Below are 23,714 nucleotides of genomic sequence, written 5' to 3' on the forward strand. Positions count from 1 at the left end.
TGATTCGATAGTATTTTTGATATTATGCAAAGTCGCAGAGTGTGTAAAATTAAAATACCAACGACAGTTAATAATTACACGATTCGAAACGTAAAGCTGTTGAGGTAAAATTAACTACAAAAGAATCAGAAGTGACAGTACCATGTGATATTATGTAACGAAGGTAAGTTTAAGTTCGAAAGGTGAGTGGTCCCGTTCGATGTAATCATAGTAGAAGCCCCGTGCAAAGCGTTGACGAGGTCGACTGAAATTTTTAAGCTGCCAAAGTGGCGGGGAAAGTTCTCGCGAGGTTCATATACGTGGGAAACATAAATTTCGCGGAAAGTGGGTTTCGTCGATGAAACGACGTGCACGTGAAGCCCGGCAAACGATTATGAATCGCGAGCAAATTAAATTTACTGGCACGTGATCGGCTCTGACGTCGGTTATCCTCGATGGTTACCTCCAACAGCCTATATCACGTTACTTTCGTATTTCGTTACCGTCCACTAGCCAGATTCTCGTTAATCTTGTGTCAATGCCGTGATTTCATATCGTAAAAGTTGCCACCGCGATTATATCTTTTTTTTTCTCTAAATTAAATCGTAAATTACTTTGCGAAAGAAGAAAAGAATTTTTTTTACTCGCCATGCTCCTCGCTAAATCCAGTTTTTCACTGAGTTAAGAACTTTTGTCTTCTCCGAAGTTGCACTTATTTTACGGATGTAGTAAATGAAAAAAAAAATATATACAAATAAGCGTTGTAAATATAAAGAGATGCAATTCTCGTTAAAAATTCTCTAGACTTCGAAAGTTTATGTTTTCTAATTCGATTAAGTTTCAAACATCCTCCTAATTTCCTACAAAATACAGAAAAACGATGTTACATTGACCTTTTAGATGGCGAAATTACTTTAAAATACCAGTATCGCTAATAACGTTAGTATGAAACGGATATATTTAGAATCTCGATAGCGTTTATAAATACTATACTCTTCAATGAAGTTTTGTGCTTGTCACGCATTGATAATCGTATTACTGCAATAATTATGCAACGATACGCGCTTTGTATAAATATCTGTAACGTTAAAAAATAACGTTTAAAATACTCTTAAAACATCCCAAAGAAGGATAGCACAAGGGGATAGCATAAAGAAAAGATCAATAAAAGATAAGAATAACGAAGAAAGAGTCAAACTATCGATACCACGTAATTTAACCAATTGTTCCTTAATTTGCGCGGAACACAGACTTTAAAATGTTTAAACCCTTTCCTTTCGCCCTGAGTCTCGACAACGGAATAGAGAAAACGCGCGATGGCGGTATTGACTTAGGAAGATCCGCGGAAGACGAATAATCATCGCGAAGAACTTTCGTCAGAAGTTCTTTTAATCATCCGCGCGATTCATGCGGCGAGGTTTCCTTCGCGGCTCGCTAATTCCATATTCTTTATGTACTTTGTTCTTCTGATTTCCGCGCCCTTTTCCTTCCGCGCTGGAACTTCCGAACACGTACGGATCAAACGCGGTTTAACCGTATTAATCAGCGATTTTTTTCGATAACGAAAATCTCCTCGTGTCTATGCTAAATTTCTTCGTTGAAAGTTCCCTGGAAATTAGTCTAGTTATTAGTAGAGTTACTGCTTTCGTGTGATATTACTAAGAAGAATTAAGAGAGGTAACAGAGATCTGTGAAAACTCCAATTTATCGAAAATTATAATCCAGAAGAAATAATCTGGAAATTCTAACTTATACAAAACTAACAAGATATTTCTTCTTAAAAGTTAAAAGGGTTAAAGAGTCCAACTTTATCAAAGAGAAAATAATAATTTGTTACAAGCGGATCTTCTACCAAAAAATTATCAGAGTATTATACAGAGCGTTAAAAGATAATGAATAAAATTTAAAGGTAACAATGATAATATAAAATGAACATTTATCAAAGGTAAAAAGAGACTAATGTCTTTGCAAGTAGAACGATAAAGCACATGGAAGTAATATTTTGTACTGTGAAAGTCGTAACGACGGAAAAAAAAAAGGGAGAAAAAATTAAAACTAAATTGTTTTCAACGTGGTACGCATCATCCACTTAGATTTTCCGGTTTTGTTATCTTTCGCCCGTTTAACGCTCGCGTAGATCTATGCTTTCCACAGAACAGTCAGTGGAAAGCATAACAGTAAATATAAGCATATCTGGGAAACGTGTAGGTAGTCGCGAATTTGCGTGAAATTTAGGAGGAACAATTATCGTACGTTTCGAATGCGTTATTATTATGATTATCGTTAATAGCGATTAACAACGTATAATAAAATATAAAGGGGAAGTGAAAAAATATGTATGAAAAAATTAATAACCTCGATTACTCTAACGAAATGCATTTTAATTAAACGTTATTCAAATTGCCAACTTAAATTTTCATATTCTTCTCGAGAAAAAAATATAAATAGCACAGAGAAAGAAACAAGGACGTAATAGCTACGATTCTTTTTAGTCTCTCACTTTGATTGAAAAAACGACGAGAACAACAAATATACGAATGCTACATTTTCGTACGAGATACATTTTTTTTCCATCAACTTTTTCTCTCTTAGTTTGTCCTCCTAAATTTTGTAAAAATGAAAATTACGGCGAGAGTAACATTTTTCGACACAGTGCGCGTCCCATGTTCAAAGGAAACAGCGATATTAAGTAAAAAAAACTAAAACAAGGAACGGTAACAAAAAAAAGGGGGGAAGCGTTCAGCTGGTGCAGGAAACAAATTAACAAATTGGTTTTCCAATAAACTGAATGTATTTTATTCAGACGTAACACACAGCAGAACGACAAACGAAAATCGGGGAAATGTAAGATCATTTGGTCAACCACTGTCAAATTGCTTCGAACAGTGACCATAAAAAAAAATATGTGCTAAATATATGTTTAAAATGACGTTCGAAATTTTATTCTAATAGCAGAAAAAAATCAAATTCTATTTTTAAACATTCATTGAAGAAGATCGACACGAGATGAAAAATGATGTTGAAAGAAATTGGAGAAGGATGATGAATGATCGTAAAAAGAAATTTAAAAAATAGATAAAAAGAAAACCGAAGAAACTTTCACGAAATTATAATCACTTTACAAAGAAGTAATTTTTTATATTAATAAAAAAAAGTGAATAACAAACAAAAGTAAATGAAACAGTAACGAAACGGAGTAACATTTTTGCAGAGATAAAAAATGTACAGTGCGTGTCTCTTAAAAGACTATACGGCCAATTTGTCGCACCAAAAATTCACAAACTACTCCGTGAATCAGTTCAAACCCCCCACTTGTCCCCATTAGTGCCCAATCATTACCTCTCATCTACACCCATCATCAACCCCAATACCCTAATTATAGCCTCGACTTCATCCTTACTATCAACCCTCACGATTCTAACCGCCGTTCCCCGGAAGTCATCCACTTTAACTTCATCCTGCAATTTATCTTCTTAACCCTCGTTCATTCTTCGCATTAATCTGATACGTTCCGATAAATATAAAAATACCGGCTGTATGTTTAATGCAGTGTTCAATTTTTCGAAAACCAAGCGATTGATTTCAAACTGGAATTGTTCACGGTTTGACTACTATATCACATATCTGTAAAAAATATAAGCAATCTTGTGCTTGAATATATAAAAAATCATACTTTTTCTCGTTATTTTTCGATAGAAGAATTTACAAATTTAACATCTTGATTGCATCAATTCTTTCAACTACTACATAACCTATTTACGAACAATACAACAAGCAATCGTATGCTTGAACATATGCGAATTTTATCTCCTTTTCATGTGCGATAAAAGAACTTTCAAATTTACCTATTCGTTATTATCTCATTGTATCAACTTTTCACATCGTGCCTTCGGTATCGGTAGAAAAATCAAATTGAAAAAAATAAGGAATGGCTTGACTCACCAGTTACAGCAATCTCCTTCAAACTTGCAATTTCCAGGCTTTTGGTCACGATTCTTCCACTTTTTCTTCCAGCCGCTGATCCAAAAACGTCTGAGGATTCATGACACGTGCGGCGTGCACAATCTCCACGGCATGCCCGGCGTTTTAGGTGGTATCTTTGGCGCACTGATGGCAGGCCTCGCCACTGAAGCCTCTTACGATTATTCCCTTTACGAGGTACGTAAGTTTCCTCTTCTTAACGAAGGATTAATTGGCGACTGGCTTTCGGGTAATTGAGTTCGCGGAAGGACACTAAATACGCGACTAGCCGGTGAATAGCGGCCAACTTCTGTCCATTCTACGAGGACGAAAAGCCTCAGAGATCGCTTAATCTATCGGTCGTGAAACGGATATCCCGGTAGGTGAACGTAAGAAACTCGTGGCTGTTGTTGTTGTTCGCTGGCCAACGTAACTTTAGTCTTTCGACCTAAATCCTAGGGGACGATCGCAGTGATCTTTGTTCTATATTCTCTGTGTCGGTGAATCTTGGTATCTTCTACCAAAACGTTGTTAGGAGAGGTTAGAAATGATTTTTAACATTTTGATCTATGCTTCCCTTTTCTTTTGGTATATTGGAAATTTTTGATGTTAGGATATAGAATCCTGCGTGACCGAATCACTGCAAGCCTGTATAAAGACTGTATGCAAGCCGTATACATATGTGTCGGAAGTTCTGAAGTAAGCGCTATACTCTGTGCTGTACCAGAAGGCACCATTACGTTCTCCATTCCGTGACTAGCTATTCTAGGAACAATATTCCTATTTCTCAAGATACATTACTTGTCGGTACTCCTATTTCTCAACACAATCATTACTTGCCATCTAAATTCTCTCGTTATAAGCAATCATACACTCGATACCCGATAGCTACGTGACTTCAAGTTACTATATAGATATCGTCTGATGCCTACACATTCTCACTTACATTTTCACTGGCTAAACGTACAATCTAAATATCTGTTATAACTCAGCTCGAGGTACTGATCAATTTTTTATGCGATCGGCATATTTTTCTGATAACACTATTAATTAGTCGAAGCATTAAATATTTAAAGCCGTCATACTGCCGCCATCCGACTTTGAAGACAAATTTTAAATTTCTCTTCAAAGATGGATGTCGCCACAGTAGCGACATTTGAAATTTATCTTCAAAGTCAGATGGCGGCAAACGTCTAAAAAATAATACGTCGTTATTATGAAGTGCACGTTGAAGGCTTTTGAATGATTTTGATAAAAACGATATTGTATAAAATATGATTTACGTATGTAAGTTTATAGTTATTACTGAAAGATTCAGAATTATGCAATTTACTTGCAATTTACTTTCGCAATCTACCTGCTGAAAATCAAGAGTGATCTTCAATTCGCATATTGTTTCATAGAAAATTTATCTCGCTTCTTCTTTTTAGATCTTCCCCGCGCGAGCACCAAACTCTGAAGCAAAGTTGGCCGAGATGAGAGACAATTATGGTATATCAGCTGGCTTTAACAGAACAGCAGGGGAACAGGCTGGCTATCAATTATTAGTACTAGTAATTACAGTGGGAATAGCCATCGTTTCAGGATTAGTAACAGGTAATCGTTTCTCATTGATAATCCAGGTGACATTTTGAAAATAATACATTGCACAACTCCTCGTTGGATCTTTCTCGAATTAAAAGAAGGAACATAAACAGTTATTAGAATATTGATTGGCATCTAAATATTTACTTACTATATTTTCTTTCAATTTTAATTGTAATCACATTCTCTAGGACATTGTGCGTTATTCTCCTTCTTTTTTATTTCTTTCTTCTTCTGGAAGAAGATACGCAGAAAAGAAATGTAAATTTATACATAGCTCGCTTTAAAATCATATCGACATCGCACTGGGACAAATAAATTCTTGCGTAGGTTTAATGATGCGGATGTCGATCTGCGGTTTGATTTCCGAGGAGCAGAAGTTCGACGATGAAGCCAATTGGGAATTGGAAGAGGAAGCCACGCAGGAGTCGAAAATCAAGGAAGGCAACAGCTATGGCGGCGACCAATTACCGATGGCCCATATCTGAGACGAGTCCTTGTTATCAATAACAGCAAAAGTATTACGCTTGCACGTGAATGCAAATAAATGACAAAAATAGAACCCTGAACTTAGGAAAACTTGTAAAATTTATTAAACAATTTGTTAAACATTACATATACGACGCATTTTCACTGGTGCAACAATATTCTTGCAAGAGGAACAGTCAATTTATATGCTACGTATTCAACAAGTGGCAGGAAACTGAAAAATCAATATTACAGACAGAGCATACGAAATAAAATAATTGTTGAAAGAAAAGCGAAGCATATGAAGAATGTATGGCATTCCATCTTCCTTTTTTAATCACATTATTTATATTTCTTAGAAAACACCATAAATTTATATCATAAATCATAACGAATTCGAGGGATTCTAGGAATAGCAGTATTTACCGAGTCGTTTAAACGCTAGCGTGTTAAAAAATTTATCATAAGAGCAATATAGATCGATGAAAGATAATCAAAAATAATACATATGTATTTAAACACGTTAATATATTATTCTTGCTAAACTTTTTGTATATAATTGTAATTATTATTATAATAGAGATAATTAATTCCACGAAATAATTGATAACAATCCATTGAAATTTTAATTAATTTTTTTATATAATAATTTTAATATCGTCTTTTATTATTCAAATCAACAATTACTTCATTAATGCATGTACCACGGCTTTTGCGTTTAATGACTTCAAATCAGTATAAGTTTGCCCTGTCCCAACAAAAACGATGGGTTGTCCAGTAATATACGTCATAGAAATTGCCGCGCCTACCTGAAAACCAATAACAATAAACAGTATAACAATATATCGTGATAAATATTTAATTATATCCTGTTGATAGATTCTATTCACCTTATCATCGATTGTATCAAATTTAGTTAACACGATGCCATCAATGATATGAGGATTGGTGGATTGACTATGATCGGCTAGTGCTTGATTAAATTTTACCAATTGGTCAACAGCTTCGTTTCCAACAAGAGCTTCGCCAACAAAGAGTACTAAATCTGGTTCGTTTACTTTGATCAACTTAGTCAAGGCTCTCATTAATGGTTCGTTATCTTGCATTCTGCCCGCGGTATCCACCAAAACTACATCGATTTTCAGATCCTTAGCAAAACGGATCGCTTCCATGGCAATACCAGCAGCATCTTTCCCATAACCTTTTTCATATAATTGAACCATAGATTGATTTTCATGTTTCTCTGGCGGATGAAGAGCATTCAAATGGCGCATATGAGTTCTCAATTGTTCAACTGCACCAGCTCTGAAATGAAATTATTTGAAAATACAACACGTCTATATTAAAATAAAAAATTAATGAAATAGAAACTGTGGTAAATAAATAAGGCACCTAAATGTATCACACGCTGCAATTAGCACACGAAAATTATTCTCTATAAGCCAAAAACAAATTTTCGCTAGATTTGTGGATTTTCCCACCCCATTTACGCCGCAGAAAGTCATAACATAAGGTCTGTTATTTTTTTTTGCTTCCATTGCGTCTCGCAGAATATCCACGCGTCTCTTTGGAGACAGTATTTGCACCAATGCGTCGGTCAGCGTGGCTTTGACGGTACTAGTCACGCTATCGAACGTACCAAGTACTTTTCCCTCGAGCTTTACACCAACAGAATCGCACAATTTTTGAGCAATATCAGCTGCTACGTTTTTCGAAATCAAGTGATCTTTTAATTTTTCCAAAACTGGAGCCATATCCTCATGTTTCAAAGACTTGTTACCAACCAAACTCTTGAACATTGAAAACATACTGTTGCTTTTCTTTTGTACTTGGGGTTTGGGATTCTCCATTTCTTCGTCAGACTCATCCTCAGAATCAGTTTCAACTACTATATCACGAATGCCACCTTTCATCTGGCCTACTAACTAAAAAGATAATTTTGAAAATTTCATTCTTTAATTATGAATAAATTATTAAACAATTATTTAATTAAAAATAAATAATTTATACTGTTTTATCAGCTCCCACATAATCGCCACTTTCTTCTGGTTTATCTTTGGTGCGTTCCAAAGCAGCAAGATCTTTGATAGTCCCACCTAATTCCCACACACGGGGTTTCTTGCCAGCTTTCTCAGGTTTTTGGCTTTTTCTATGAAACATAAATATTGTATATAGCATATTATTTCATACAATACAAAATTTATTGTTTCTAAATGTAAGAAACTCACTGTTTATCAGCTTTTTTCTTTTGATTATTCATTTTTTGAGCCAATTTCATACGGTTTGCGATTAAAACTTCTTCATCCATTTCTCCGTTATGATTTACTTGATTGTTTGACAAATCCTGTTTAGGGACCTCTTGAATTTTCACTGTGGAATTAAATAAAGGTCAGAACGTAAAAGACTAAAAATTACTAGAAAGAAAAAGGAAAATAGACGAACTGTTACAGACATTTAATTATCTTTTTAAAATTTAATAATTCATTATTGGGGATATTTAACTTATATCATAACATGGAAGATATTAATTCTCTCATAGACCCAGTCACTGTTAATATTGTTAATCCATAGCAGTAACATATAATTCATTTATGCAGCAGATTACGTGTGTATGTAAAATCCAAAATCACTTACTTTGATCATCTCTATTAGTACTAACTCCCGTCTTCCTTTTACCTAGAAGCGAAGATCCCCATTTCCTGTTAGTGATACCCACATTGGAAAGGACATATTACTACCTAAATGAAAATTGCTTGTGATTCTAGATTAAATCCTAGACAAATATCCTCAGCAGCTTAAAATACTCAACAGTAAAAAATAAATGAAAGGGCTAATAAAAAGTAATTCTAGATTACTCCAAAAAACCATTGGCAATGTTATAATCATAAATAATAGAACTATTTGTATTATATAAAGAATTATACCTAAACCATTTTAAGCCTTCCAATATAAAAAAGAAATAATAATGTAAAAAGAATATACAGATAGTATTAAGCTACAGAAACAAAGTAATTAGTAATATCTTAAGCTTACTAAAGGCAAAGCATTTGAAATAAGTAAAAGAGACATTGAATAAAATCTCCAAATTACATTCATTACATACCCTGCTTTTTATTATCTTTGTCATCTTTCCGTTCAATCATACTAGCAACAGTCTTTTTTGATTTTTGACTTTCATCAAAAGTACGCATTTGTTTAGGTATCTTAGCCTGAGTTCGTGCCCATTGTTCAGCCATAGCAAGTACATGCTCATAATTATTTTGAAATTCGAAATTGTAAAACCACTTAGAGTTCTCCAATTCATTTTTGAATCTATCTCTAAATTCTAAGTGGATGTCGTTTAAAAATTTGTCTACATACGACAATTGTAGTATTTTTTGATATGCAACAACAAACACTAGCTCAAACTCGTTATCGAGTTTATACTGCAAGCGTAAGGAATCGTATTCAAAGGTATGATTTCCTGTACGTTCCTGAAAAAAACATACAAAATGTCATTATGATAAACATTAGTTGTTTAACTGATCGATTATTTAAATATGGAAGCTACTCCTTTTTTCGAATTTAATCCCTCTTCAACATTAAGATCAAACTTTTAATAGTATTCCATATGGACGTAACGAAATTCAAAAAAATAAATATCATTGACAGCAACACTTACTTGCAATATGACACTTCGTATTAGTGCGTTAACACTAGGAGCAAATATTTGCGAGGTGCTTTGGAAACACCATAGAACAATACCACCTTTACTGAATATAGTAAATAAGTCGAGCATGATTATACGATTTCTTAGTAATAAAAAAATGTTTGATTTGATGTTACAATCTAACCTATTGATGATCGTGCACTTTGATTTTTGTACACGTCAGACAGACACTGGAAGAAACCTTAGAGCAAAAACTATAAGATACGATGAAACGTAAACATCGAGAAGTTTTAAGGCAACTGTACATTGCAACGGAATGCCATGTTAGTGACACAAAAAGGCGCCACACGCAAGACCCGCATATTTTAAGTACATATATGAAGTTTTAGATGTACTAAAATTTAGAATACTAAAAATTCTTAATCTTGATTATGTAATATTGTTAAATGCACAATAATATGAAGTATATTATACTACTACTAAATATTAATAAGTATTATTATTATTAATAAACATTATACTATTATAATACATAAAAGATACATAAAATTATTCATTATTACTTTTACATTGCTTCATTCCTTACAAAAATAATTTAAATACGATATTATATATATATATATATATATATATATATATATATATATATATATATATATATATATATATATATACATACAAAAAAAAGATTAATTTAACATTTTTGTCCAAAATATTGATTTAAAAAGTATGATTGAAAAGTATCATAATTATATATATACATATGTATATGTTTGTACATATTTTTTTTCTATTAAATATTCAACATCGTACAAATTTGTAAGTAAACATTTTTCTATTTTCGAAAAACAAATCTAATGTAATTATAATAATAATTATAAAGTATTAAACAATTTTCTACAATTTATTATTCTCTTTTTTTACTTTATCGATACAATTATTCTTTGAATCGAATAATGAGTATATCTTCATAATGCTACAATCCTGAACGGGCAGTGTACGATTATCACGTATATTTAAGCTTTCAGTGTATCTTATACATTATTATTATTATTATTATTATTATGCATGAAGTAAATATAGAAATGTATCGTGAAAACAATTTCATTAATATTATGTACAATAATTACAGCATGCTTTACATAAATTAACAAGATTTACACTAGCCTAGATTCTCTATAAGGCTATAATAGAACCATACATCATCTGAAGAATTTGAAAGTTTGAAGACATCTCGTGTTCACTTCTGTACACTACTGTAGTCGAATAAAAATATGTCATTATGATAGTGAGAAAAACCTGCAATATAATAATGATCATATAAGGCATTGAATATTTAATATCTGTATAAAGATATATATTTAAAAAAAAAACACTTATAGTAACAACGACACTCTAAATGCTTAGAATAAAACAACATCCATGATTTTAGGAAATTTTTATATAATTAAAAAAAATTAGATTAGAAAAAATACTGTTCATGTATAAATGTACAAAAAGATCTTTTACATTTGTAAAAATACACATTATAGACTATAGGAAAGTTAAAATGATGCTCATACATCACCTTATACGCAATTTCTAAAATGAAATTTGAATATTCTTTTCCGAAAAGGAAAAGAAAAAAACAATTTATGGAAACATATACAAACATATATGTAATTACATAGATACAAACGTAATGCTTTGGCATTGTATATGTTTTTCATTGAAATAAATTGTTGTCAATACAATAATGTAAGATTTGCCCAATTTTAAGAGTATTTCTTGCAAAGATATCACAACATTAACAGATTCGTAAGAAATTTTATAAAATTGTAACATTTAATTGCAACATTTAATTTAATTATGCTAAAAGAACAGTCTTTATACGATATCAATAATACTGTAACATAAACACTCTTTCTGATGTTACGTAATACAACTTTTTACATAAGCTTTAATTAATTATAAATTCTATAATTCCACTTTTACATACATCTTATTTCTAAATACGAAGTATTCTTCGTTCTTTGTAAAAATGCAAAAAGATTCGTTCTTACGGGTCTTAATAAATAATCGTGTAAATTTGTAGACTAGAACTTACACGCGAATAATATCAATTTTTGTAATTTTTTCTAGATAACCTAGAGGTAAAGTTAAATCATATATACTTTGTGCGTGTTAAGGCGCTTCCTCCTTTTGTGGGATCCATCATACGATCCCAATTTGTATGACCGACTACAAATCCTACAGCGCGCATTTTTTCTTGTTCTTTACGTTCTTCCAAATCTGCCCAACGTACCTATCAAATCCAACAGTTCATGATAAATTTACCTGTATATTTTATCGATAAATCAAATAAAAATATACTTACACGTTTTTTGCCAGAAGTATCTTCCATGTTATAATAGTCAGGAACTTGAAGGAAATCTTTCATAGTTTGCACCTTTCCTTCATTTTTCTTTTTTGCAAGCCCATCCAAACGATCTATTTTAAATTGATATAATTAATAACGTTAGACAAGATATAGATTGTTTGTAAGATATATTAATATCTTCCAAAGTATATAATAACGTACCTAATTTGTCCTCTGCTTCCATACGTTCCCACTTGCTAACCCCCTATAAATAGATAACAGTATATATATATCATGAACCTAATATTTACAAAAATATATATGTATGAAATTGGTAAATTACAATAGTATCTTGAGTATCATCTTGACTATCTTGACTATCTTCATTTTGTTGTGGAGATTTCTCCTGGGTTTCTTCAGTGTCTTCCATATGAACCTAAAATCAGGTAAATAATTAATATGAATCTGAAAAGATAAATATACAACCTAATAAAAAAAAATATACTTCTTCAATTGCTTGTTCCTGTAACATAGAATTAACATCCAATTTTTGATGATAACTTGGAGTTGGCTCAAAATAATCTATAATTCTATTTATTTCATCTTCTGTACGATTATGAATATTTCTTTTTAAACAAATTTGTAAATCCATTTCCATCTCACAAACATACACCTATAAACATTTATGTAAAAAAATATTAACAAAGAACTGTTCTCTGTTCTCATTTATTCGAATTTTGATGCTGCAATGAAAACTTACTTTGAAGCCTTTTGTTTTAGCAAAACTCCACATTTCTTCATAATCGGATATTTTTTCGTTGATACAATCCAATATAATGAAATTAAAGAAACCATCGGTAATATTCTTTTTAAAAGCTTTAACAAGAGATGTGATGTAACTTTGCTCCATTGCTTCCTCGTACTCATAGACCATTTCCTGTAAAGTTTATTAAATCAAAAAGTGCTGCAATTTATTTGTGCTTGAAACTTTCAATTTAATTAAAAAAATAATAATTTGTTTTATACCTTAACCGTAACTTTCTTTCCGTTATCATCTGTGGATTCCATCTCTTTCTCTACCAAGAAATAATCATCAAGACTTAATATTCGTGGTGCAGAACCTCCTTGTTCAACTTCCTTATCCTATAAAAAGATATGTTCGAAATTGTATCGTTATTTATAAGACAAAGTAAATTATATCTTAATAAATATAACTTTACCTTAATAAGTTTCGCCACAAAAGATTTTCCACTGCCTGGTGGACCCCTTAAAATTATAGCTATTTTTGGTGGTCTGTTCTGACGACCTGGAGGGCACAATAAGTCATCCACCATTGTGCAGTTTGGTGTTTTTGCCAATTCCAAAGTTTTTGGTGTAGATTCCAACACATTATGCTGAGCATCTGTAACACTATAATAAACAATGTCAACTTATTTAAAAGGTTTTTATATAATCTACTTATAATCTTTAAGTATAGAATAAAGAACATATAATACTCTTTTTGTACAACATAATGGAAAAGAAATAACAATAGAGATAAATAATTGTAAGTAGTAAGGACTAGTATATTCAAATTTAAATGTGCTATATTTGATGTTTTTTGCACAAGGTATTACGATATTAAAAAGTTTCAAAATTGTATTAAGCACAGTAAATAAGTGAAACCTTCTGGAAGCTATTTTAAAAAATAGCCATCACCTGAAAATAGCAAATGTTTTCCATGTTATCTTATTAAAGTAAATGAATTAAATCACAAGAAACATGTTTGCACATAATACGAACAGATTAAAATGAAATGTGTTTGTATTATGCCGCTATGTGATCCGTGCGTTTAATTCTAAAAAATTTTACGATATATATTATAAAATAGCAGAAGCATAAATAATTTTCAGAAATAGTTTTCATTTGCATTACGCATATAAATAAAATTTTCGTGGCTTAATATGTGGTTATATAATATTAATCAATATAGTGGCATTAATAATATAGCCATATAAAAATACATGTATATATATATATATATATAACATTGTTAATGAAGAAAACCAATGGTTTTCGAAATATTTTTATGTGCCAATAATATTGACACAATGAATAAAAGTATGTATAATGACATTTTACAACTGCATTTTAGCAGTTTAAAAACAGAGAAAGAGAGAGACACAGAGAGAGAGAGAGGGTATGAATTTGCATAAATAAGTCTTCATACTTTATGCAAAATGCAATACTTGTCAGAAACATTATATCTACAGATGGACACCAATGTGTATTAAAATGTAAATTTAAGAACACAAAAGTCATGAAAGCGTTTATTTTACAATATTTCAAAGACTAAAACATTTAGGACGCATTTAGTAATCAAAAAAACATACCTGTTCTCTGATGGCTTTGTATCTATGACGTTCTTGTTCGAATTCTCCTGCCAGTTTATATTTCCTTTCGATCTAAATAAAGTTATATATTTTCAAACGTAATTAATTCACATTAATGTTAAACAATATGAATAATAATTTATGGTACTTTATTTATATACATAAGTATGCAGATAAATTTATAAATAATATATTTGGTGTACTATACCTGTCTTCATCTTTGTCATTCTCTTTAGTCGTTTCCTTCTGAGACGGTTCACATCTTTCCCGCGTTCTTTCTACATTTGGGAAAAATGATAATAAACATAAAATTGTCTATACAATTTAATAACTAAATACCAATAAATACTTATGTATTTTATCTGAATATATTTTCATTAATATTTTCATTAATATTGAACAGATTTCAATAATAATACTTGATATGAAAAACTGTATATTTTTGCAACTTAACATCAAATTACCTTTAATGGGACTCTTATCATAGCGGTTATCTTGATCTTTGTCAGATGTATGATCAAATATCCTATCATCACGTTCTTTCGCTTTATAGTCCTCTTTCTCTCTGCGTTCCCTTTCAGGTTTTCTATCGTCTATGAATTCTTCGCTATTCCTTCTTTGTTTGTAGTCTCGAGGATGCCTAGATTCTGTTTTGTTCGCATAACATTCGTACCTCCTGATTTTCTCTGTATAATCTTTTAAATTCTGTTCGTTCTCCTCCCAATTTCTAAAATCTTTCTTTGGGTACACTTCATGCTCTGGCACTAGAGGTTTTAAATTGCCATGTCCATAGTCGAAACATTGCACAGGAGTTAAGTGATCTTGATTCGATGATCGGGAAGTGTGGGCATAATCTATTACTTTAGCAGGTATATGTTCGATAAATTTCTTGTCACTAGTAGCCCCGCTATGATTATAATTAAATTGTTTCTCTATACAAAATTCTTTCACAGCTGAACACCTGACTTGGCTTTGTCTGTTATCCATAGGTCGTTTCACGTATATATTAGAGTTATCGAATTTTGTATAATCAGAACCTGCTGAAGATTCTGTGTATCCAGTCTTGTAATCACTCACCGTTATATCGTTCATATTTCTCTCTGATCTTTTATCAGGAACGTTACATTTATTTCCATTCTTAGGAGATCGTCGTTCTATGTCGTTCGCTATACTCTGATTAAATGATTCATTTTGAGGCAACATGGATTTATCAAGATAGCCTCTTCCAGATCTTTGATCCACATCTCCGAAGCTGTTTTTAGAGTATGGTTGCCTCCAGAGCGAGTTCTGCGCATCATTAGAATCGAATTGCCTCTGTTGCATACTTTCATCAATTGATATTTGCTCATTATTAGCGAATACTCCACCATCACCACTTATTTCTGAAGTACCCTGTATCTTGGAACCAGAATTATTATCAATTGGTCCTTTTGATCTAAGTTCTCCAATTCCTCTGACATCAAGTTGTCGATTATCAAAAGATCTGTCAGGTTGCCCTCGAGATAAGAAAGAGGTGTCATTTGAGCTACATATTGGACCTCGTGGACCAAAATATGCATCATTAGAACTCTGTGAACCAAAGCATCCATCAGTAGAATTATCAAATTGTTTTTCATTAAATCTATTTGAAAACTGGCCGCCGTCGTTTGCACCTTTCGAACCACCTGGACTTCGTTGATAAGGTGGATCATTGCGTCGTGAACCAAAAAGTCTATCATTGAGTCCTGAAAATCTTGGCTGTCCTTCGTTAAGTCCTCTGGGCATAAACTGATCGCAAAGACCTCGATTATCAAACGGTCTATTATTAGGCCCATGGGGCCCAAATTGACCATCGTTCGTCCCTCTAGGACCGAATTGTCCATCATTAGGTCTGCTTAAATTTAACTGAGCATCATATCTGGGGCCAAATTGTCCAATATTCGAAGGTCTAGGTCCAAACTGTGCATTATTAGGAGCTCTTAAACCGAATTGATTTTCAACGGGTCCTCTCGTCCCAAATAATCCATCATTAGGACCTCTTGGTCCAAACATTCCATCATTGACACTTCTAGGACCAAATTGTCCATCATTAGGTCCCCTTGGGCCAAATTGTGCATCGTTTGGACCTCTTTGACCGAACTGCCCATCATTAGAAGCTCTTGGACCAAATTGTCCATCACCAGTACCTCGAGGGCCATATTGTCCATCACCAAGACCTCGAGGACCAAATTGCGCATTATTCGAAGCTCTTGGACCAAACTGTCCATCGTTCGAGCCTCTTGAGTCAAATTGCCCATCATTCAAAGCTCTTGGACCAAATTGTACATCATTGGGTCCACGAGGACCTAATGAGTACGGATTTGGACCAGAAGAATTAAATGGTGGTTCGAACATAGGAAATCTTACATTGTTAGAACCTCTTGGACTCAAAAAAGGTGTACTTGATCTAAATGGCATTCCCCTTGGACCAAATGTAGCATCAAAAGGTCCTCTTGGTTCATAAGATTCAGTGTTACTTACAAATGATTTCAAGGAAGACTCTTTTCCATCATATGGTTCATCTGTTCTTTGTACAGAATCAGTAGGTTCATTAGTGTCTGTAAGAACAGGACCTAAATTGGGTAATTCAGGCGGTGGCTCCATATTTAAATCTTCAGGTTTTAGATCATTTTCTCCCATAAAAGGTAACACTTCAGGTTTTTTCTCGGTATTTTCACTATCATTATTAGATAGTTCTTGCTTTACCTCTGTTTGTTCTTTGAAAGCATTCTGTGGATCCTGTTCTGAAGAGCTATAGTTCGTAGACGGAATTTCTTCCTCCTTAATACTATCCTTCTGCAATAAGCTATCTTCAGGAAGTTGAGCGTTAACCCAAGGTGGTTTTTCTAGTAATGGAATGTCTTTCTGTATTGAATAGTTCTCAGAACTGTCTTTTTGTATATTATCGACGTTTTGTTCAGTCGATTTTGAATTATTTACCGCAACTTGTTCTACTACAGTAGTAGATTCATTTTTAACCTCGTTCTTCACATTCGTGTCGTTTCCGATATTCGCCATTTCCGATCTAGGTTCGGTATGCATAAGATCTTGCATTTGTTGTGAACTGGAATTCGATCCTTTGAATGAATCCCGCGAATCGAACGAATTGTTGCGTACAATTCCTGGAAGAGCACGGGGTCCAAAGTCAGGATTTCCATGAAGCTTAAAATCTCCAGGTATTCTGAAATTACCAGGTGCGCCTGGTCCAAAGTTAGAAGATCCACGAGGTCCCAAATTTTGGTTTCCAACAGATTTCATGAATGGAGAATCACCTGTAATCTTCTTAAAGCTTTCACTCAGTGAACCAACGCTGCTACTTTTATCAGAATCAAAATAGCTTGGTTTGAATACGTCCATCGCTGCTCTCCTTTTTTCCATAAGCTTCTTTAGTTCTGGAGCAAATTTATCTGGTGGTTCAAATTGATTATTCCTACCGAAACCCCTTGGAACATTTGGAAAACTATCACGTCTATTATCTACTACGTCTTTTTGGTCAAAACGATCCATACTATTCCTATTAAACCTATCACCCCCAGGACCATAAGGTTCATTATTTGGACCAAATCGATTATTGTTTGTTCCAAAACGATCATTAACAGTTTCAGTTCCTTGTCCTACCCTGTCACCTCCTGGTCCAAATCTATCATTTCCAGCAACGAATCTGTTATCTCCAGGTCCAAATCGATCGTTTCCAGGTCCGAATCTATCATTCGTTGGACCAAACCGATTGTTTCCTGGCCCAAACCGATCGTTTCCAGAAGCAAATCTATCGTTGTTAAAGTTCATTTTCTGTTGATTGAACTGACTATTTCCGTGTTCTTGATAGTTCCTATCTTCTCTTCTAAATTGTTCGGCTTCAGATACTCGTTCATCGTTTAATTTATAATTTTCATTTCGTTGACCAAACATATCATTGCGAAATTGATTACCTTGTTGATCATTTATACTATCTGGACCAAAACGTTCTGCTGGTATGCCTTCCTTTTGATGCCCAGCGTCATTTATACCGAAATTACCCTGATGACCTACTGAGTCAAAGTTGCTCATAGAACCAGGTTGATTTTGACGTTCGTTGTGTATCAAATTATTATCTGGACCTTTACCAGTATTCATTCCGAATGAAGGAGGCCTTCCTTGCATGTTGGGTGGAACTGGAGGTCGTACGTTGTGATTCTGTCGTGAGTCATTGCTAACAAAACCTGGCGGTGGTTGTGAAAAGTTTGGTATAGCTGGAAAATTCGGCGGCGGTTGTGTAAAGTTTGGTGGAGGCATTTGAGTTGGTGGCATATTGAATGGAGGTGGAGGTACTCCAGTCATAGCTTGGAAGTTAGAGAAATTCGATACGTTCACGCCTGCATTATACTGTGCTGTCCATTGTTGAGAATTCCAAGGTGACGAAGTCATATTAGAAGACATCATGTTCATGACTGGTAGTTGAGTTGTCGACGACTGTGATACTTGAGAGGAGGTTGCCGTTTGAATGTTAGACGCTACTGTTTCTGTTGCTGGTGGCGGCGGTGGCGGTGGAGGTACATTAATACTCTGCTTTGCAGTTAAGCCAAGAGTTTTCCCAATACCCAATAAATTGTTAATTAATCCTTGATTTTCTGTACTGGATAGAATGTTCAGTATTTTATCATCACCAGACGAGCCTTTATTCTTTTCAATATCTACTTTAACAACAGTTTGCTTTTGTTGCTCGCGTTTCCTACGCATTTGTTCACGTCGTTCGATAAGCTTCTCTCGCCAGGATGTCCATTTAGCTTCGTATTGTTTGTATTGGGTCTATAATAAAATAATCCCTTTTCGAATAAAACTAGAACTAGCAGTAAATCACTTACTGATGTTTTAGTCATCATATTTGATTTTCTCTGTAGCTGATATGTAATAATAATTGTAATATCACTTACCTTGTCTGGATGATTAGCATTTTGCTGTTTCCACTTATTAAACTGCTCCTCCCACTGTTTAAACTGAGCGTCAAATGTTTTCTCAGCTTCAGTTAGTTCTTCATCTTCGATTTTCAACTTTTTAGCACTATTAGATTCACTACCGATACTATTACTGCGTTTACCATTTAAACTATTATTTTCTTTACTACTATTGTTATTTTCAGGAGGTAATGGTGGCTGATTTGGAGGTAAAGGGGGATTTTGTGGACAGTTTTGTATATTTGTTTGTTGCATTGGTGTATTCGCGTTTTGTTTAACGGGAAATAATGGAAGATTGTTTTGATGTGGAGGAGGCATGCTTGTAAATTGATATGTGTTCATATTATTAGGAGGTAATGGCGGTTTTGTATCCTCTTTTGGAAGAGGTGGTGGAGGTTGTACGATTGGTAACTGTGACACCTGATTAGCTAAGCTCATGTTCTGGGCTGACATGTGTTTCATTGTTTCTTGGTACTGAAACAAAGTTCAAAATTGAATTAATGAATGAATACATTTTTATGTTATTTATGCCTTTTACATACCTTCTCCCCATACTGTGCTTGCCATTGCTGATATTGTTGCTGCCATTGCTGCCACTGAGCCCAGTTTTGTTGTTGAGCTGCGGCCCATTGTTCAGCTGTATACCCACTAGGTGCCTAATAAAACAGTATAATTGTGGTATTCTACATATATTATATAATATAGAAATATTTATATGTTATGTTAAATAAATTGATAAATTCATTAGTTAAATGGGAAATAAGTACATATGACAATATTTTAACAAATTTGTAATTAACATGTCAAATTTTCAAAGAAAATTTCATATATATCAATTAATGCGAGATTTATTTTTTTCATATATTATATAGAGATATTTAATAAAATACTTACTGGTTGATTATAATACTGCATGTATGCTTGCATCATAGCCGTAGGATCTGTTCCTGGTACAGCATAACCAACTGGTGGTTGTGGCATTGGAGTAGCAACAGCACCAGCTGACAATTGCCATTGGTTCCAATTTTGCATTTTCTAAATCTCTCTCGCTCTAGCAAATGGTTTGCTAGTGCATTCCAAACTGTTTTAAGGGCCGCAGTCCGTTTGGACGCTATTTTATATTCAAAGAAAATTGTTATAGAGTTACCACCACATACGTGTATAAAATATAGTAAAAATCTCTATTCAGTTATTTGTTTTCCTTTTATGGTACAATCACCAATCATACATAAATGAAAAAATGTCTCAGGAATTATTAATTAAACATATTAATAAAAATTATACATACAGCAATTTAAAAATATCTGTAAGTTTTAGTCAATATTAAGGCAGTTTTACAAAAATATAAAAGTTAAAACTATATATATAAATATAAAATGTGTTTCAACCATGTGTTACAAATTACCTAAAATTTTCTTAATCGCCACAATAATAAAATATGTAGAAACTTATTTCTTAAATTTCAATAGTGATTTTATTGTTTTGTAATAGGTAAAATATAGGGGATCAAAGAAATAGAAAGACTTGTAAAACGGATGTAGAGAAAACTACACATCATCAGAATACTTACAAGTCAATAAAATAATACAAAATATGTTCGGTATAAATCAGAAACACACATTCACCAATATTTGTACAAATACATTAACATAAAAATATAATAAGTTAAATGTTCAGTCTATTAATCTTCTGCACTTAGCAAATAGTTATAAGATGATTATCATATCCTTTAAAAAGTTACTAAATGCAAAACATTACAAATTTTGTAGATATAAGATACATTGTTAAAATACAAACAATGTAAATGTCATAATTATGCAATTATTTGCTTATATACTGATATATGTACAATATATTTCTTTGATAGATAAGATACACTCATTCACAAAATATCTCGCAAAAGAATCTAAAATCAGTGAAACATTTATAAGTAATATATATGAAATAATATATGAAAATTAATAAATATCTGACAATACAAATGCAATATGACATTAATACACAGTAATATGTAAAAAGAAGCTATAGATAAAAAGAATTATTCTAATAACTAGACTCTTTAAAAAATTTAGGTTCATATTAAGACTGAATATATATAAATATTTTTCACATTTAGCCAATATTTATGCTTTCCCCTTTATCAAGTATAAGTAAAACCTTTTAAAAGTTGAAGTTACGTAAAATAACGAAGTAGATTTGAAATAGATCGAATTAAAATTATTGTATTAAATATCATTCAGAATATAATATAAAAATATGCTTTAAATATGTATAATTAATATGCTTTCATAAACATTCAAATTCATTAACTTAGAAGAATATAAACAGTATTATAATATACCAAGATATTACATCCAACAAAACATATGATATAAAACAGATATGTGTTTTAAACATCAAAACTGTAGTTGTTGGAAATAACCTAGAGCCAATACCAAACATACCGCAATATTTATTATATTTCACAAAATGAAATACAAAGTGATCGAAAATACATCTTATTACATAATATATAAATAGTACACAAAAGTGCTATATAAACTTGTATATAAAAAGGGGGAATATCCAATATATTAAGTTTGTAAGAAGTCGAATTGGACCAAATAAAATGCATTAATCTATTCGAGATTAAACACAATAATAAAGAAAAAGACAGGGATTAAATGATTTTTCCTTAAATAGGTTAATGATGCTGACGAAAACTTCAAAATGCCTTCGTTAAGTATAGAAGTTTGTAAACTTCAGGAGAACGTTCTCATAAGCATCTAAATGTGATCGCCATGATTATTGAAGACGTATCAATTTAAATTTAGTTAAAATATATCCTTCAAAATTGCATTTATGATGATATAGTAATTTCTGATAAGATAACACAATAAATATAAAAGAAGTTTGCGTATATTAAACACATTAATCCGAAAAACTCGCTCGGCAATATCCAACATTTTTCCGAAAGTATAGAACGAAAATAAAAATGTCAATGTAAGTAGTTGAAATAAGATAGTACTCACGACTGGATGTCCAGGAAGCTGCTACACTTTTGAAATGCAATTCACGAGAAGCTTTTTTTATTGTACAGCAACTAAATCGAAACTTGGCACGAAAACGTCGAAACTGATCGGAACTTATGGCGACTGGAGACTACGATAGTATAAACACGTCTGGAGTATAGACACTTCGATACTGAAAGCATTGATAGAACCATTCATCTTTTGAGTCGAAAAAAATCAAGATGTAAAGCAAGAAAAGGTCCCTTTTACGCAAGCGTAATGCGTATATACATATGCATAGATATTACGAATATTTCACACAATGACAGACTCACTCTATCTATTTCTGTTTGTTTCACAGAGCGAGGCTTTTCCTCACTCTCCATCTTGGTATTTTTTGAATCAAAAGATGAACGGGTTTCCCTAGTGAGTGTCCAGACCTGTTTCATATGAGCGTTACCAGGTGTTACGTTAAGTTTGCAGCTTTAGGGTAAAAGAGTGAGTGAGTTGGTGCCCATGGTTCACTAAACCGTTCTGTTCGCCGAAGTCCGTGAAAATTGAAAGAACTTTTGTAGTTCAAATCTAAAACTTTTTCCAAGATTGTATGTACTTAGAAACTAGCACGCGCGAAAAAAAAAATATCTCATGAGAGATGGTAAAACGTTTAGGAAAGTTTACATGGATTGTCAAAGAAAAAGATCTCGAGAAAATCCAAACTTCTTTACAGACTATAGGTGACTTGTCCCACAATTGTCAATGCGGCATTCAACTGGACGTTACTTGATGAAGTGCTTCTAATTTCCCGAGTTATTTCTTGGTAAATATCTGAACAATGCAGACTTTTCTATCCGTATATACAATCAGTTAGTAAATTTAAATTTATGTGACTATATTGAAGGCAAGTTTTCATGATAGCGTAATAGGATCGTACTGGAGATACGGAGACATTCTGGATATAAACAAATTTATAAACAGGTCTCGATATTCGTTAGAGAAAACCGTCCGAAAATTGAGCCGTGTCTAGTCATAAAAAATCAACACGGAAGGTCAATAAAGTCCACGTTCTTGCGAGGCAGATAAAGATAAGTAGAATGTTCCCGTTTCTGTCCGAAGCATTCATAGCACTTTACGCATGCGCAAAACGAGAACCTTCCATATTGATATTTTACGACTCAATTTTCGGACGATTTTTCCTAGACTTTGGTATATAATCATCAAGATCTGTTTAGATAATCATGTAGGTATATGAGTGTCGAGATACCTGTTTATACGAATACGGTCGAGACCTGTTTATATGATCGTAGGCAGGTCAATTAATTTTGGACACTAAACGACAAAAAGAAGTCCCTAAATGCAGTTTAATTCTTGCGTTCTACGCGGTTTATATAACGAGCTACAAAAATATATTTTTACTCTCTTTACACA

At 32.8% G+C, this 23,714-nt stretch overlaps 3 protein-coding genes across 10 annotated transcripts in view; 1 reads left to right on the plus strand and 2 right to left on the minus strand.

The window, feature by feature from the left end:
• LOC117234011 (ammonium transporter Rh type A) overlaps positions 1 to 6,293 on the plus strand; it is a 43,950-nt gene extending 37,657 nt beyond the window's left edge. For 5 of the 6 annotated variants that reach the window (XM_033494807.1, XM_033494805.1, XM_033494809.1 and 2 more), the window contains 3 exons: positions 3,994 to 4,137; positions 5,370 to 5,535; positions 5,854 to 6,293. In XM_033494807.1, the coding sequence (XP_033350698.1) occupies positions 3,994 to 4,137; positions 5,370 to 5,535; positions 5,854 to 6,011 (468 nt within the window). In that variant the 3' untranslated portion in view covers positions 6,012 to 6,293. Of the gene's footprint in view, positions 1 to 3,993; positions 4,319 to 5,369; positions 5,536 to 5,853 lie in introns of those variants that run through there. The other variant, XR_004493463.1, reaches the window with a different exon arrangement.
• Positions 6,294 to 6,520: 227 nt separating this feature from the next.
• On the minus strand, positions 6,521 to 9,917 carry LOC117234009 (signal recognition particle receptor subunit alpha homolog). Of its 2 annotated transcripts, XM_033494802.1 has the most exons (8): positions 9,653 to 9,916; positions 9,095 to 9,464; positions 8,626 to 8,667; positions 8,220 to 8,361; positions 8,002 to 8,140; positions 7,384 to 7,916; positions 6,882 to 7,296; positions 6,521 to 6,800 (listed from the first exon to the last, which is right to left on the minus strand). In XM_033494802.1, exons 1-8 carry the CDS (start codon positions 9,767 to 9,769, stop codon positions 6,675 to 6,677), a joined length of 1,884 nt encoding a protein of 627 aa, XP_033350693.1. In that variant the 5' UTR covers positions 9,770 to 9,916; the 3' UTR covers positions 6,521 to 6,674. The 2 variants fall into 2 exon arrangements, with proteins under 2 accessions (XP_033350693.1, XP_033350694.1); XM_033494803.1 differs by lacking the exon at positions 8,626 to 8,667 and having other exon boundaries at positions 9,653 to 9,917.
• Positions 9,918 to 10,728: 811 nt separating this feature from the next.
• On the minus strand, positions 10,729 to 22,704 carry LOC117234025. Of its 2 annotated transcripts, XM_033494846.1 has the most exons (17): positions 22,625 to 22,704; positions 22,311 to 22,482; positions 20,194 to 20,410; positions 19,842 to 19,955; positions 19,279 to 19,773; positions 14,815 to 19,153; positions 14,559 to 14,628; positions 14,351 to 14,422; positions 13,199 to 13,388; positions 13,005 to 13,121; positions 12,739 to 12,915; positions 12,484 to 12,651; positions 12,322 to 12,414; positions 12,201 to 12,243; positions 11,997 to 12,109; positions 11,794 to 11,924; positions 10,729 to 10,939 (listed from the first exon to the last, which is right to left on the minus strand). In XM_033494846.1, exons 3-17 carry the CDS (start codon positions 20,329 to 20,331, stop codon positions 10,921 to 10,923), a joined length of 6,279 nt encoding a protein of 2,092 aa, XP_033350737.1. In that variant the 5' UTR covers positions 20,332 to 20,410; positions 22,311 to 22,482; positions 22,625 to 22,704; the 3' UTR covers positions 10,729 to 10,920. The 2 variants fall into 2 exon arrangements, with proteins under 2 accessions (XP_033350737.1, XP_033350736.1); XM_033494845.1 differs by lacking the exon at positions 22,625 to 22,704 and having other exon boundaries at positions 22,311 to 22,622.
• Between the last annotated feature and the right edge of the window lie 1,010 nt (positions 22,705 to 23,714).

The sequence above is a fragment of the Bombus vosnesenskii genome, unplaced genomic scaffold (assembly GCF_011952255.1).
Source record: "Bombus vosnesenskii isolate JDL3184/JDL3185 unplaced genomic scaffold, Bvos_JDL3184-5_v1.1 scf7180000013302, whole genome shotgun sequence".
In the NCBI taxonomy this organism is placed as follows: domain Eukaryota; kingdom Metazoa; phylum Arthropoda; class Insecta; order Hymenoptera; family Apidae; genus Bombus; species Bombus vosnesenskii.